General features: G+C 40.4%; 1 protein-coding gene across 5 annotated transcripts in view; it reads left to right on the forward strand.

Annotated features, from left to right (window-relative positions):
• gnb1a (guanine nucleotide binding protein (G protein), beta polypeptide 1a) overlaps positions 1-17054 on the forward strand; it is a 49902-nt gene that overhangs the window by 18783 nt on the left and 14065 nt on the right. For 2 of the 5 annotated variants that reach the window (XM_088616970.1, XM_088616974.1), the window contains exons 2-3: positions 12773-12881; positions 16528-16566. In XM_088616970.1, coding sequence (XP_088473096.1) covers positions 12825-12881; positions 16528-16566 — 96 coding nt within the window. In that variant the 5' untranslated portion in view covers positions 12773-12824. Of the gene's footprint in view, positions 1-9571; positions 9725-11318; positions 11438-12772; positions 12882-16527; positions 16567-17054 lie in introns of those variants that run through there. The other 3 variants (XM_088616972.1, XM_088616975.1, XM_088616973.1) reach the window with 3 other exon arrangements.

Here is a 17054-nt window from a genome sequence, read left to right on the forward strand (position 1 = left end):
CACAGACTCGCACCGGGACCAACTTTCCAAGCAGCCTGTTAATGCTACCAGTAAGGCTTTAGACTGTGGGAGGAAACCAGAGCACCTGGCAGAAACCCATGCATACATGGGGAGAACATACCACCTCCACGCAGGTAGACCCCAGGTCAGGAACTGAACCCAGGTCCCCAGCGTGGCAGGGCAGCAATGCTAACTACAGCACCACCATGCCATTTATTTAGATGCAAATGTATAATTTCCAGCAGTGCATCACCTGATATCCCTCAAATCGTCTGGATAGGTTAGCTGCACTTTTAATGTTAAGCAAAGCCTTTAGAATATGGCCCAAAATGATTTGTATTTTTAAAACCTGTTGTTTTCTAATGGTAAAACAGTATAAAAGCTACAAGTCATCTGCATATTCTAAGAAAAAAATCTGAGCAAAACGGAGATCATTAATGCTTATGTGCTCCATTGCCGAAATGTATCAGGTACCTTTGAGGATTGTAAAATGTCATCCAGGTTCCCAGGGGTGTCTGCAGGTAAAAACGTTCAGGTGGTATTTAGTTTTGGGTGGAAAAAAGTAGTCTGGATGAAATGAGCATAATTTCCTTTTTCTATTGCATCCTTTCTTGTCTGGACTATAAAACTGTATCTGTACTTTGCCAGTGTGAACATCCACAAAGTTTGCCAAAAAGAGGGGAAGCCATTCTGGGCATTTAGATTAGAACTTGTTAAGTTAAAGAGCCCATCTCTACAGTTAACTTTTTACATGAGCAAAACCCATGAATACCATAATGCTAGTGAGCTTGTCAGCTGGGCTAGTTGCCACCTCTGTCGTTCAAAACATTTCGTATCTTGACTGTTTTGGATATTTTATTCTATATTGCAAAATGCTGCATTACTGTTCTGTTAAGTATTAGAACATTTGTTTATTCAAACATCTTGAAGTGTGGAAAGATAACACCTGACAGCCTTTACTTCGCATGTGTTAAATTATTATGGTTTTCGTAAAGCAGCTTTGTAGCCAGCGCAATACTTTCTACTGGAGCCCTACAGACAAGTGATCCTTCAAGTGCAGCAGGCTTGTCTTTTTGTGTGCTCATGTAGGTAAGCCCCTTTGAAGGGAGAGAGGGGGAGGGTGTTGGTCTCTTGAGTGCTGATAAATATTAGATATATTGTTTTCTGGACAGAGCACTTGGCTGAAGCATGCACGCTACCCTTTTCAAAACACAAGGGAATTCACTTGTAGGGTGTGTGTATATGAATCACTAAAAAGAAAATGTGTGATTTCAATACAATGCCACATTTGGTTTTGTATTTGTGAGGAAGGGAATGTGGTTCTGCAAGGTTGGCCATGACATGCCACTTGCTTTCTTGACGAGTTGGGTTTTATGATATGCTGAAATAATCTGGACTCTGTCCCCAACTGAAAATCAATACTCCCTTGCTTTTATACATGTGATGATTTTTAGGGGAATTTGTTTTAAAAAAGGAGCAGAAATGTCATGAGTGCATTAGCAAACCTTAGGTGTGGCTGATTCATTCTCCCTTGTCTGAGCCCCCCCCCCAGGGGATACAGCTGCCTGTGAAATGCTGTTTTCTATTCAGCCTGAAAATTGGAGAGATACAAAGAGGAAGTGGGACACTGGTTTGGAGAGGGGCTTGCAGCACTAAAAGGAGCCTCACAGATTTCTTGAATGCAGAATCATTATTAGAGGTGAGTGCTCCTGTGTTTTCTTTATGGAAAACGAAAATCGTATTTGCAAGAACACTGTAGCGTCTCTTGATGTTACTGTGTCCTCCTTCATCAGTCATTGGCTTTATTCCAAAAATGCACAGTGTTACATATTCATTATTCAAAGGAAGGGTTTAATCTTTTTTTTTTTGTTTTTGCCTCATGTTGGCTAAGTATGCCAGTGTGATTGGGTGACAGGGCTTGTGCTTTGGAAGTGGTTGGACCCCTCTTAATGATTTTATTGGTTTTGCAAATGTCGGCAACAGGGACAAGCCTGTATGAATTCTAAACTTGAATTCATTGTCAGTAATCAATAAAGCAAATGTATCATAACTGGTAACGGGTATTGTTTTGTAATTTGGGAACATAAGCACATTTGTCTGATGTAAGCAGTATTCCTCAGGTGGGCTTACTGTGGAGAACTGCAGCACTGCTGATGAAACATTAGTAAGCTTGAAGATGAAGTAACCATAGTTATAAAATATAATGTATACGGCTTTTCCAGCCAGGTGGTTCATAAATCTTTGTTCACCACATATAGTTATATTGGATCATGTGTTCATATGATTAAACAGATTTCTAATTGTTTTTTTCTTGGTGGAGCTACAGTAGTGAATTGGAAATACCTGGGTAAATGAGAGGCACAGAGTATATTGAACGCAAGGGCTTCCGCACAGCACAGTAAGGGCCATGTAGAAAAGTTTAGACCCGCCTGGTTATTGTATGATTATGGCTAACATGGCTAAAAGCTAAGACCTCAGTGACCGTGAAAGAGGTAGTGGTTGGGGAGTGTTTGACAGGAATTTCATTGTACCAAGATGGCTCAACTTGATGTTTTATGAACAAAGGTTTCTAAGGCGATGTCAGCAGGGAGCTCTGTGGGAAAGACGTCTTTCGACAAAGGGCACCAGTGGGTGGAGGCTCAGTTCCAGGACGGTCGTAGCTGTACATTAATTTGAATTATAAGGCAAAACAGGCAGGCAGCTGCAGATCAACTGACTGCAAATTTCAACCTGGGGCACAAGCAACCAGATTCATCAGAAACAGTCCGCAGACAACTACGCAGATGGGTTGCAGTGCACAAACTGTTCATCTCACCTGGCAGTGCATGTTGGTTGCACACATTTCCTTGGAAGGCAGGCTCAATGCTAATGGTTAGTTAGTGTTACAGGGTGATCACTTTCACTATGATGCAGCTTCTCTTTCCTACTGAGAGAGATATCTTACAGGAAGACTGAGCCTTTGTAGTTTGTTTGATAGGGTTAACATCAGTCTGTTGCCCATGTCATGGCCTTCTCAGTCACCAGATGTGAACCCAGCTGAGCTTTTGTGGGATAATCTGGAACAATGCTCTAGACAGCATTTTCCACCTGCATCGTGAGTCATGAGTTGATTGACTTTCTTTTGGAAGAATGGTGCTGCATCCCCAGATGCTCATAGACTCTATGCAGTGGTGTAAACAGGCTGTACTGGCGGGCCAACCTTATTATGGTGGACATCCTATTAAGTGACTTTTTTACCATAATCTTTTTTTGTCTGTTAACAGTATATAACATACATATGTAGCATTGAGAGGAGGTTGAACAAAAAAGTAGAAGTTGAAATATAAAGGTTTTTAGATTGTTTTAAGTAGACTCTAAAATCTGTCTGCCTCTACATTTTTTATGGGGTGGATGAAGGTGAAAAGCTTTACAGATGGCCTTTCATCATGTCATCTCGCCTTACCTGCTGCTGAGGTGGGCTGGAAGTGACGATGGCAAGGATACTGCTGGTTGCACTGGGTGAGCAGCTGACTGACCCATATATGTTTTCACTGAGAAATTACTCATGACTGAATAATACAAGTAATGCATCAAAGAATTCAGGGCATGTAGAAGCAAAAGAAAAGAAAGTGTCCCTTGGCTTGTTTTCTGTTAATTTTGCCTATGTGTGGCGTCTGTCCTGTAGTGTGTGGATCAGTAGGGAGTGAAAGGCGGTGGAGGGCTGGGGCCGTACTAACTGGGCTGTGGCACAGGTTTTCAAAGGCAAACGGTGAAACTCGGCTGCATTTATTTTCCTCATGTGTGTTTCTAGCGTTGCTGATTCCATGTTAAGACACTATACAAGTCGGCTTTCTCCGAGACCTTGTTAAAAACACATTTGTTATTTCCAGTACCAAGCCAAACCCTGAACATTTAAAACATGGCATTTTAAAAATACAATATGGGTGTGTGTGCTAGTAGGAGATACACCATTCATGTTAAAGTCGTGTTTGTCTTGTGCGAGCAGAGTTGTGGAGTTAAGCAGGTGTTTGTACGCCGATTTAATTGCAATTTGTGATTCCCTTCCTCCCCCCTTGGGTGCTGTGCTGAGTGTTTTTGTTAAAAGAAGGTCCCTGGTGGGTCTCTCGGCAGCAGAGCTGTAGGGAAGCGTTGAAATGAGTTGCTCTCTGCGCACAACAGGAGCGGTCGCCATTTAGTGCAGTGGGAAGGAGGCTGTCTTTAACCACTGAGGCTGTGGCAGTGGCTCAGGTGAATAGGCAGAAGCTCGAGGGCCTCCCTGGGGAATCGTTGTGAACAGCCGTCTTGATGTGCCAACAGATTCTGAGATGCTGGCCAGTCCTTTGTGATGTGGATGGGTGGGTCTTCATCAGGTTGGCAGTTTAGAGATTTACTCACAAGTCACTAGGTCCTGCATGCTCTAGTAATCACAAATGCCTTGATTTTCTCCTGTTATTGAATGGAGGCAGGAGAGGAGGTATTGTAAGGTTAGGAGCTGAAGCTAGGCCTAGCTTTTCATGTTAAGGTACATTTTAGGAAAGCCAAATTAATTTTTTTTTAAAGCTTTACTTGATTCGCTCATGATAAAGTTCAGAGTTTTTGGTCATGATCCAAATGTTGATGTAATCCTGTCAGAGTGGGGTTGTTCACCCTGAATACTTTCTCATTTATTGATCTAAAATGAGTTCTTGCCAGGCGTCAGCCCAGCAGAATGGGGTGATGGAGGATTGGTACATTTAGTCCCAAGAAAGACCTCTTACACTGTAGCACAGTAGACCATTGCTTCTTTGCTTTACTGTATTTTCACAGTGCGCCCACAGTACAAACTGGTGGCACCAGCCTCAGCATTATTATGCAAATGTAGGCTTATGTCCAGAGCGATGCGAGTTATCCAGTAGAACTGAGAAGGCTTTTACTGAGAGAGCATTAAATAGAATGGACACCTGTAATCCTGGCTGCAGTTAACTGGCTCTGTCAAGATGTCTTCTTACTTTTATGGCAAGTCTCTCATGTGCTGTTTAATTTTGTTACTGAAAGTGTCAACATTTTACCATCTGCTTCATCTACATTAAAACGCCCATGAGCCTATCTAAGAAGCATGCATGAGCATAGATCATGACAAAACTGCGAACACATGATGCTCATTTTTAAAAAAAAAACGATTCTGCTTAAAACGCTGTGGATGGTAGACGCTGGTCTTGAAATCGGTGGATATGACATGTTTTTCTTTGTTCTGGGTGTGTCCCTGTGACCTTGTCATGGTATGAGATAAACACAGGGAGTACTTTGAGAGGGGAAAGGGGGAGCAGTTAAGCTGAACGCTTAACTGAAGCGGACTGGGCCGATGGTGACTGTGTAGAATGTCCTCATGTTTATGTGGAATGTTGAAACCGAAGGCCAGGCCATTGCAGCAGGGAGAATAGGAGCAGATTGTATTTACTGTAAGGTGCCTGTACTGTCTGTACTTACATGTGAAGTGCTGCAGCAGGCCCCACCCAGGTCTTATGCCACAGTTTCCTGTTTGTAGTACTTGTGGCTTGGTACGTATATATAGAGGGAGGGATAGGAATAGAAACACGGCACTGTGTGAAAGGAGTGCAGCTGGCTTCAAAACAAATCTCTTCTAGGTGCTACATTGCATTAGAAATGTTCATGTAGGAGTTGCCACTGAAAACATTAAACCTGGAGCTCTTTATTTCTGGAAGTGGCAGTGGGAGAGACAGTTGGATATACATCTTAGGGGAAGTGTATTTAAGCATTCTTTTCTTTTAAGGCACCCACATCTTGTGTTAAGCATGCTTTTGTATCTCTGCTCTCAGATCTTTGTCTCAGTATAGGCATTAATGGGTAAAGTGGATCACACCTCAGAAAAAGTTATCTGACACCATCATTTTGAATATTCTGAAGGATTTCCTTCATTCTGCATGTCCAGTTTCAGGGGAACAGCGCAAGGGCTCCTGAGATGTGGGGCACAGTGTTTTAAAAATATTGAGAAACTACTGCCTTCTGAATAGCACTTTTTGGTTTGGTGAAAACAGAACAGAAAAAAACATTCTCTGTGATGAAGCCTAATTAGACTAAAGGAACAGACCTGAAGTATGTTTCTCATTCTGTCTGTAGCTGTCATCATAAGCATCTAATGTCTCCACGTTCTGCTGTGACACATAGCTGTTTTCGCAAATGTGAACATTTAAAACGCATGATTTCATTATCGCAGCATGATAATAAAATTGAAGAAAAATTCTGCTTTTCCTCTTTGACTTGGGTGATCCATTTCTTTGTCAGTGTGATCAAAAGGGAGTTTTTCCATGCTTCAGAATTTAACATAAATATTCATTGTAGCCTTGATTAATGGGAAAGTGAATTAGGTCTTAAGAAATGTTCTGAATGTCATTGCAAGTTATAACCGAATAATGTTCTGGGCTGCGACCTCAGACTAAAGAGTGCTTTGGCGACAGAGGTGAGCTTCATGGACACGAATGAGTTAAAATACAGCAGCAATCCACTGCATATGACGGGCAGCTGGAAGTGAGGAAGGGGGCCTTTAATTATTAAGTTCTCTCCAGAATCGGGGCTTCATGATTTATAAATGTCTCAGTATGGGAGAAAGCAGCATTTCAAACATTGGTCACTGTCTCCCCCAGCTAGCCACCCACCCACCTTTTTTGTAGCAGATGCAGTTTTATTTTAGTTTTTTTCTTGCAATAAACAGTGTCCTTTCATGCACGTTGACAGAAATTAGGGATGTTTAATCTGTAGGATAGAGAAAGTGCTGTACTTCTCATATGGGGTGTTAAAACAATCTGGAAGGCCCAGCCTAAACAGAAAGGGTAGTGTGGTATTAGTATAGGACTCGAAAAATGTTGTAGATTAACATTTAGAAATCCCGTTTTGCAAAGAACATTTCTCTTTTGAATGTTCCTTTTTCTATTGACATGGAAGGCAAGGAATCCCCTTTCCAGTTAATTCTGGTGATAATCGGAGAAATAGTTGTGCTGGTATAACTGTAACCATTATAACTGTAGGGACTGACTTAGTGGCAGTCAATATTGAGGTAACTCAGGGAGACGTGGCTTAGATTCAGTTTGTTGCACAGTTTTTGCAGAGTAATTCCTTCAAAGGTTACCAAACCCTTTTCCCTTCTTCAGTGGGAGTTAATTAGCAGCTCTCCTCCTGAATGTCCTTTACTAGTTCAGTCTCATTAGTGTAATCTCTCTCTGTCCTGTGACCCAGCCAGATCTCCAATCTTCTTTGGTTCTTGTTAATATCTCAATGTCCTATTGCTGTGTTGAGGTACACCTTGCACTTCTTTATTGTGTGATGAGAGTGTCTGTATTCCCAGCACAGAGCACTGCAATGCTTACCTCCCTGGGTGCTGGTCCCTCCTGAAAAATATTTGTGCAGGTTTCTAGTATTAAACTATTCGGGAAAATCATGGGAATGGGTTCCAGGATGTTCGTGGTTCTGCAGGCCATTGGCATGCTTTGCATATTTTGCTAATTTCTCCATCTGATTGGTGTATTAATGGATGTAGGCTACACAACAGATTGCTACTTTGCAAAGCCTCTTGGTTTGATTTTGTTTTTTGGAGCATGCACTTTGATTAAAAACTGAATTTACAGGCGTGCCTTTTGATATTTTAAACATTTTGATCAAATTGATTCCCTGTAAAATTGTCATAAGGGAGGACCTTATGAATGAGTTACTCAGGTTAATTCTAAGTAGTTTAGAAAATGCGGTTTCTACCATTTAGAAGGGGATGGTTCTGGGGGGAGATGGGGTTCTGTTTTCCAGTAAATGTAGAAATAGCTGGAGGAAATGTATTAACCGTTTTCACCAGAAGTGATTTCTCCTTTGAATGTTTCATGTTCCATTCTTCTTTGCAATGTCAGTATGCAAAACAATGTGTTCCTCATTTGTAACTTCCAGTAAAGGCAGTTCACTATCGGTGAGCATGCTTTAGACAGCTTTCAGTTAGAAGAGGAGTTGCATTAATCTCAAGCAACTTTTTAACATTTTTCCAAAAAATGTAATTTTGGATATTTTACTTAAACAGCATTGATAGTGAAATAAAACTACTCAGCCCTTTCCAAAAGCTGAAGACAAATGGTAGGATATAGACAACTGATTGCCAAATATTGAACTGGCAGTAAAATGTTATGTTCTGTTTATAATACACTTTTTTGCCTTTATAATACTGAACTGATATACCCTTGAGATGTAGTAGTGCTGAAGTCCTAGACATTGCTCAACCTGACTAAAGTTGAGAGGAAGAATTTATCTGTTACACTTTTCTGCTGGATCTCCATTCCAGTTTGTCAGAAAGGCTAGCTTGAAAGCATCTTTTTAAATCATTTATTGAAATGTTTTCCTAAGCTTGTGTTTGAACTGGATGTTTTACGTTTTTGTGTAACTGTTATATCGTAATGTGCCCAGGAAGTGCAGTGCTTGAAAGTACAAATAATATTGCGCAGGGTGTGGTTGTATAGTTGTACACTCACTGCTCAGGGAATGTCTGTGTAACAGCAACCATATTACTTGAAAATAGTGGTATGTACTGGCATCATGGGCATGTGAGTGGACATAGGGAAAACTTCAAACAGCAAGTGGTACAGAATTTTGGATTTAATTGCATTTTATGTTATGGTTGAGCATAGTTATTAATGCATACAATAAAACACTTATTAAACTTCCAGGCAGGAAATTGTCTAGTAGAAACTACTGACATTCAGTGACACTAGGAGCCAATTGACACCCTGTGATTTTCAGGTGAAATGGATTTACAGCTGCAGATATTTTTTTAAAGGTTATTTCAATACTTTCTAGCCACCCTATATTTCGTGTGTTTGTTGTTTGAGAGGGGGGATGTGGTCAGGAGATGAATTGGCAGTTCCTTTATCTAGCAAGGGAGGGTCCCTCAAAACGAGTCTTTTTCTGGAATGGAAGAAATCCATTGCTGTCAGTGCCAGAAGCCAGAAAACAAAAAAAAAAACACAAAAAATGATCTGGTGTGGTCTCCATTGATGGTTTCAGTAGAATTGAATTTCACTTCCTCATCCTTTCTCATAGTATTGTACCTAAGATGGCAGATATGATAGGGAGTTACTGGAAAATCTGAAGTCTGCTTCCCTTCTATTGCCTGTGTGCCATGAGCTGCCTCTCTAAAAATAGACTGACTATCAAGTAGGTTGTACATAAGTAGTCTGAATTGCTATGAATGTGGTTTGGTGCTGTGGGTGAGCGTGCAGAAGGAAAACAAATCTAATAATCTTGAACAGGGACATTTTCAGTCTCCTAAAATTCTCTTCTGTAGTTTAACATTGTTTTTTTTTTTAAGGATACTGTTTGTTGGTTTTTCTGGACCTGTTAATGGATGCCACCGCTTGCCCCCACCGCTTAAATTCTGGGTGGCTTTGTTTTAATTGCCTCTGTACACGAGACCGGAGTTGTGCTTAAGGCAGTGTCCAGGTCATCCAGGTTGCAAGGAGAACGCTAAGTGGTCCTGACAGCACGGCACCCTTCAGTTAGGAGTAAGCATGCAGAGAGGGAGAAGGTGAATTAACTACATTACTATGACATATTTCTGTCGACAAGATTATGGGATTTGGGATCACTGCCTAGATAGACCCAGTTACCGGTGTTGGCCAATCAGTTGGCAGAGTTCAGCGAAAAAGGTGGTTAGGTGTTGTGCTAGTGAACTTGTTAGGGTTTTCAGTCAAGGAAGGCACAGGAACGAATTGAAAGTAAGGTAAGGGCTCTGTGCAAACTACAGCTAAGGATGAGCTCCTTTTAAGCATTGTGCTTTATGCAATTTCATGATGACTATCATCTGTGCAGAACCTAAAACAATAGTATAGCAATTATTGACGGGCATCTTGTCAGCTTTCTGAAAGGGAAAGTGTTACGAACGTCCTAGGACATTTCTGGAATGTGGACAAAGGATTTAAATTTACATGTAATGAAGAACGGATTTCAAAGACTGGTACTGGGCTGGTCGTTAATTTTAGGAGAAATTCAAACTGTATAGGTATATCTTCAGCAGACAATTTAATGAGTAGTGTGCATGCTTCAGTAGCTATTCTCCTGCTTTTACAAGTCAACAAAGTATACTAGATATTGGAAGAAAGCCTTTATCTTTGAAATTTCGGGACTGGTGTTCTCTGTTGCTTATGCATAGTCTTATTCTTTGTGGACTAAAAGTTTGTCAAGGCAAGGATATTGAATTTTGGCTCAAGCATCAAATCTGTTTATAATAGCAGCCACTGTTATGAGAACAGCCTATTTGTTCCCTTTGTGATTCAGATGAAAGTGGTAGTGTGACAGGCTGGCAGAGGCATGGGTTGTCACTGCCTCTGGGTAATTTGTCTCCATTTTATATTAGTTTTATAAGAAGTTGCAAATGAGAGGAGGCCACATGGCTCATCTAGCCTGTTTGATAGTTATTAGCAAATTGATCAGAAAATCTCACCCGACCTTTGCTTGAAAGAAGTCAGGGTATTGGCTTTAGCCTTGGCTGGGAAGCTTGTTCCAGACTCCTACAGACCATAACGTCTTTTCTAAAAAAGTTTCTTTCCAAACATTGCAAGATAAAGTGGAGTGTGATACAAGTCAGCTTCACTGTTTATACAGGGTGGTGCCTGAAGGGGAGGGTGATTGTTTGTACAAAGATCTGGGCTAATAGAAGATGGTGCAAAGTGATGTTTCGTATCATAATAAATGATCAGACCTGCGTGTTCTGTGAAACAGAAGTAAACAACTTCATTGGTTAGTTTTCTGTTTTTTAAGTTATTATATTTTTAGGGTCTTCTGGCATTAGAACTGCATATGTCAAGACTGCCTTACTTGTTGTGGAATCCCTTTAAGTGGTTACCAGAAGGGCAGTCTAAAAATATGAATGCTGCTTTCTACATTTGGCCTTCTACATGGTCAACTAAATTATTTCAAGAGGTGTGAAAGTTGGGTTAAACTTGCATATTAAGCATTTAAGAACTGTGGGCATGCACACAACAGAGCACTGGGATCTGAATTGGCTCTTACAGTTGGAAGGACAGCATGGCAGTGCTGTTGTACTTGTGTAGACTTGTGAAGATTATAAGAACTTGCCATAAAGATACAGGACGTTTCTTTCCATTTAAATGTTTTTGACGGTCTGCTCATGACAGGATTTTTTTTTAGGGTGAGTGAAAGTGATAGGGTTAAGAGAGAGTGGACCAGAGGATTAGGGTCAGAAGGATAGCCGATGCTTCGGGATCATCAGCAGGTTTTGTCTTAACCGGATTTGGCTCGAGGAGCTGATTCAACTCTGTCCCGGGATTATGGGTGACATTGGCCCAAGAGGCTGCAGGTGAGGGGCTGGCTTGGTAGTGAGCAAAACACCAGAACCTCCAGTTCAGGTGAGCTTTTCTGCAACCTGCAGCCCTTCTGGCCAACAGCAAGCCTTCTCATAGCACCTGGGGGAAAGGTACTGCACTTTTTTTAAGCATACATCGTTCCATCTGCGGTTTATTGAGAATTTAACTGTTTTTAGGACTGTTACTGCACTGCCCGTTTAGTTTTGGGATATAGTTTTACTTGAATGGAATTACATTACATACCATTTGTTTTTACAGTCATTTAGTTACCTGTGAACTAGTAGTTTACCAGCTATGGTTTGCAATGCAACAGGGTATTTTGGTGTGTTTACTACTGTGATAAAGATCAAGATTAAGGGAAAGAAATGTTGATTAGCACAAGAACAGCAACTGTAGTTGGTTGCTAGGTAACTGTAGCACAGATACACCAGCTCACATCTTGGGTTTCCTAAAGGGATACACACAAGGACTGAGTGTTGTTAGATATTTGTGAAAATCCGTTTGCTTCGTATATGTTATATCAATTATGAAAAAGAAGAGTCGTGTCTTTTCTAGTTCACTCCTGGTTTATATTTGCCGTTGTCTGAAGTGGGAACTTTATTGGATAACCTTGATGTCTAGTTGCAGCTGGATGGTTGTAGTATCAAGCCGACATGGATGATTTATGAAATGAAAGTAATTCATTTTGTTTGAGCAAGTTTCTGTCACCTCCCGCTGTCTCGGGGATCTGAAATATTTGTTTGTTTGGGCCAGAAATGGAGCAATTCCTTTTTGCGCAGAAACAAAACTGACACAGTGCACTTTCTCTACTGCACACTTAACTGTCTATTCAAATAAGTGATGCTTAATTGAATCTGGTTTTCAGAAATTGCTGCTTTGATTCGCAGTGTTCATTGTAGACTAAAATGAGATTGAGCCCTATAGAGTAATTGTAATGCAGAAAGACAGATTACTTTGACCACTACAAAGAATTGTTTAGGCGGAAAATGTTTCCTTTTATTGAACCCTTAGTGAACTATTAAAATGCACGATGCTGAGAAGGTGTATTTGTGTTATTACAGTGATGGAACAGATAGACCTGTGCTGAAAAGGATTTTGACTTTCTGATGGCACCAATTTTGTTCCAAGTTGATTTGATTGAATTTTAGCCACCGTTAACATTAGAACAGTTGTCACCTTGCATTTTGTACTGCTTTTATCAGGCAGCGGAAGGCTAAATTTGATTGAAAATAGCTTAACTAGCCTATTGCAGCTAACATTTACCACTAATGCTTAGCATTGAACAGTACTCAATTAGTAATACTTCTGCTTCACAAGTTATTGGGGTATATATTTAGTTAAAGGATGAGATTGTGCGTTTTGTTGTTGCGCAGTAATGGCGCTGAAGTTTATTGGGAATGTGCCTTTGCTGACTAATGCATGAAGCCGTCTTCTCTCCCTTCCAGATCTGTGAGTGTCCCGGCGGCAGGAGTGAAGTGCACCGTTTAGGAGAGGAAAATGAGCGAACTCGACCAGCTACGCCAGGAGGCTGAGCAGCTCAAGAACCAGATCAGAGTACGTCCAGCGCAGCCCCGTTTCTCTGCACAAATACTCCGAGGCCTTGTGCTCCTGGGTGTGCCGCTGCATCAGTTCTTTTTCTTCTATCATCTTGATGTCCGGTTATTGTGTCTGTGGCCATGTCACTGTGCAGACCCTGAGCTTCTTGTAGTGGGCCTGGATTTGCACAAGCAGCTACAGTCCAAGCTTGTAGCTGGGCGTCTCTTCTCTGAAAGCCTCTTAAGGGCTGGGCAGTTCAGGGCTCCCTTCTGTAGGTGTTCATAAAGGATTCTGTGCAGTGGCAGAGCATTTCTCTTGCCTGTATAAACCACACTGCTTTCTCTATGACCTAAGTGAGACTTTTACCCAGTGGTGTAGCAGTGACAGCTGGGTGCTGACCATGCCACTAGCTTTCTCCTTTCAGAATAAGGTCTGATTGTTCCCTTTGTTCCTAAAATATAGGAGAGCATTGGAAACTAAACAATATTTGGTTATGATGAGAACGTTTCTTATTCTTAATCATCAGTAAAGTACAGATAGTTCTTGATTTACATGTGGATGTCTTCCTCAAATTCAAATTTTAATCGAATTCCCTATAAGAAAGAATGTAAAATGGGTGGAGAAATGTCTCAATAAAGTTACATTTATTCATGTAAGCTATTTATACAGTTGTTACAAGTCACTTTTAAACAGTTGAGCAAGTAAAACGTGAAGGAATTACATAGTGGTGGGTGGTGAAGGGTATGGAAAACGGCTTTATTTTGAAGTATTGTAAGTAACATTAAAGTTTCTTTCCTTTTGTAGGACTCAAGCTGATTTATTTTTTTACTTAGTTTTTTTCTCTTGAGTCTTGGAACAGTTGCCAGACTTTCAGAATTATTGGGTATGCTCATATTAACGTGCTTGCACTAACGGGATATTTATCTGCTTCTCCACTCCACACCTCAACACAAAAAATAACATGTTTCGTACTATTGGTGAAGGTTTTGTTAACAGAAAGTGCGCTCATTCATGATGAGCTGCTGATGAATTGAGTTACGGCATCGGCGGTGTCCGATGAATCTCCATCAGTATGGGGCACCAACATGCATTTAGGTTTCTTTTAGCAGGACTTATCACAAACACTTTTGGTTGATTTTACACGTTAGTTTTACTTCACACTTCAGTCAGATTGTGCAGGCTTTTGAAACCTTTCGGTCCTGTGATGAAATCCATCAGAAGCGTTGTTTTAAAATGTTATTTACCAGTTCCCCGCATTGGATTTTGTACAGTAGGTTACTTTGTTTTAGGGTTCTTTCGGTTTTATTTCAGGTTTTTAAACGTTTTATAGTTATGTTGTAAGCATGGCATAATAGGGGCTGGAAGAACACAGAGGCAAAGACTGCCCAGCTGCCTGTGTGTCACCCAAGTGCTACTATTCATCCTGTTGTGCAGCTGGGTCAGCACAGCCTAGATTGTCTCCAGCACTCCCAGATTGTCTCTTTCTGGCAATCGCCAGTGGTCAAGAACTACCTGTAGATCATTTTGTTGTTTTGTTTCAAATTGCCATGTGGATATGCAAAGGACATTTTTTTTTAAGCCCAATCCTTCTCAGGTAAAATACTTCTAATGCATGTATAAAAATGCAAACAGATCTACACAGTCTGCCTTTTTTTAAACTCAAGGTTCTCTTCTGTTTCTGGCAAATGTCACTTCGGTTATCTCTGTTATAATACCTCAGCTATAAGCGTTAGATACTTCAGCTATCTTAACAGTTTTGGAGCAGATTCAAAGCAGAAAAAATGTTCCCGAGCTTCTCGAAAGTTCTTTATCAAAAAACCTTTTACAAATTTTTAAAACCTATTTAAAAATAGGTTGTAGTTCTTTATTTTAGAGGTAAATTGTAAGTAATGTTCTAGTTGTCCATGAGTGACATTGGCATTAAACAAATCACAGGCTATATAAAGACTGTATGTGTATTAGCCATTTGGTAAGAGTGATCATGTATTTCTCCATGATGAAATATTGAAACAAAAACTCAAAAGGGAGGTTTGACCTCAAGAGAACCTAGTTCTAGGAAAGGTCACTAGTGCATCCTTCCTCGCTGCTTGAGTGTCGAATTGGGAGTCGCCCCTCCCATGCCCATGTGCTAGTTGTCATGTCTGGCAAGGCTTTGTGTAATACACGGGGGGTTGAATAATGTCACATAGGACAGGATTAGAAGATGACTTGTTTGTTTTGGAAAAAGGTTGTCAGTTAATTGTACCTGCTTTTGTGTAGTTAGTATTACATGGTCCCTGACTTGCGATTTGTTTTAAAATAACACCAGACCCTCTTTTCTTAGTTAACCCTATTTAACATTTGCCCTATAAGTGTATCGGACTGACTGGGCTTGATTTCTTCTTTCATGTTAAGAACATAAAGATAATCATTTTAACAATACTGTATTCCTTTTTTTTGTCTCATCGGTTCACTTTTTGGAGATTTTAACTTGCTTTTCATGGTCATTTCAATTAAATGTATTCCGGCTTTGGGGAAATTGTATACGTGGTGTTTGTATTGCGTTACAGCCCGACAGGCACAAACACAAATTGAAACGGCTTAATGTCAAACAGTTTCCAAGGTTTCTTTTTACTGCGGGCTGGGTGGGGTGCTCAGATTTATGATTTCCATTGTTTACGAAATGTCCAGGTTGGATACACAAATTTGTCTTTGCCTAAACTGTTTTTTTACCACTTGTTGCTTGACTACTAAATTTATGGCTTTAACATTTTACTTATTTAGAACATCTGTCTGTATGTTTAACAAAAAAGCCTCCCCCATTGACACCACACCAGATACTCTTATTAATACTCTGTTGGGATCCCAAAGCACAGAAGTGCAGTGCCCATTCTGGTGATAGATGCTCATCAAGCCAGTTGCAGAAAATTTTGACCTATAAATAATAACATTGATAAAAAATAACGGTGTTAGTTACGGCAGGACGTCATTTCCTTGTATGCTTTGCAAAACCTTAGCTCTTGACTGCAGAAAAGTCAAGGAGTGTATTTCATTTCTGATTTCCTCCAACATTATTCTGTGCCAGTGGAACCCAAACTTCACCAGATTAATGGGAGTGAACGAAAGTTCACGATTTTTCTTCTGTTCAAATTTCCGCGAGCAGATTTATTCAAAAACGTTAGAATTGGAAAGTTAATCTAAACAAAATAAAGTGGAGTGGAGATTTTATGCAGGTCCTGCTGTGTATTTGCAGCTGGAAAAAAGCCAAGCAGGATGAGACCTGCCCTGTGTTAGCCAAACAAAGACAGAGGTTTATATTAGAGTTTCTTTTTCATATGGTAGATGTCTTGAGAATGAAAGCCAAAGGAAGCCGAAATCAAGATGTGCTTTAAAAATTGGTAAACAAATCCTGATGAGTAATCTTTCCATCTACAATGTGCAGTACTAAGATCTATCTGTGCTTTGCCATGATGATCATGAATGTCCAATATATCCAACTTAACTTCAATCATGTAGAATTGGTAGTTAGGTTTTAGATTTTTGTGCTTAGTTTTAATTTTGAGTAGGGAGCATTGTTACTACCCCATACCTACCAATGAACCCGACATCTGCTATGACCTGGCTGTGAATTTGTAAGTGTTTTTTTTAACTCGGAATTGACACAGTGCTCTTCTTTTCCTTGCAGGATGCCAGGAAAGCTTGCGCAGATGCCACTTTGTCGCAGGTAAGGAGACTTCTCTCTATATCCCACCAAGATTACCCCCCTTTTAAGTCAGTGTTAGAAAAGTAACCTAGAGCCTGCTGTTGGCTGTTAGAGTCTTTGAGCAGATATGTCTGGAAGGGAGGATTAAGTAAGGTCAGGTCTGGGCAATGAATCCTGTTGCAGGTTACCATCTTGCATTCTGGTTATGTTCATTCTTATTACAGCTGAGGTAAAAAGTGATTGCATATATGTGGCTGTGCACTTATCAAGTTGTGATAGATGAAGAATTTGACACCTGTAAAGGTTTTTTTTATAAGGGAAGGGTATGATCTGTGAATTACATGAAAATTGTAAACTGCAAATGGCAATGTGGCAAGTTACTAAAAATGTACTATGTGTCTTGTCATCTGATGGAGTTCAGCAGATATTGCACATCTTTAGTGCACAGAACGTGGAGTGGTAGATCTCACACACTGTGCTGTCAGGAAGGCTTTTCAGACAGGCTACGT

This window comes from Lepisosteus platostomus, chromosome 23 (assembly GCF_059453375.1).
Source record: "Lepisosteus platostomus isolate fLepPlt1 chromosome 23, fLepPlt1.hap1, whole genome shotgun sequence".
Classification (NCBI taxonomy): Eukaryota; Metazoa; Chordata; class Actinopteri; order Semionotiformes; family Lepisosteidae; genus Lepisosteus; species Lepisosteus platostomus.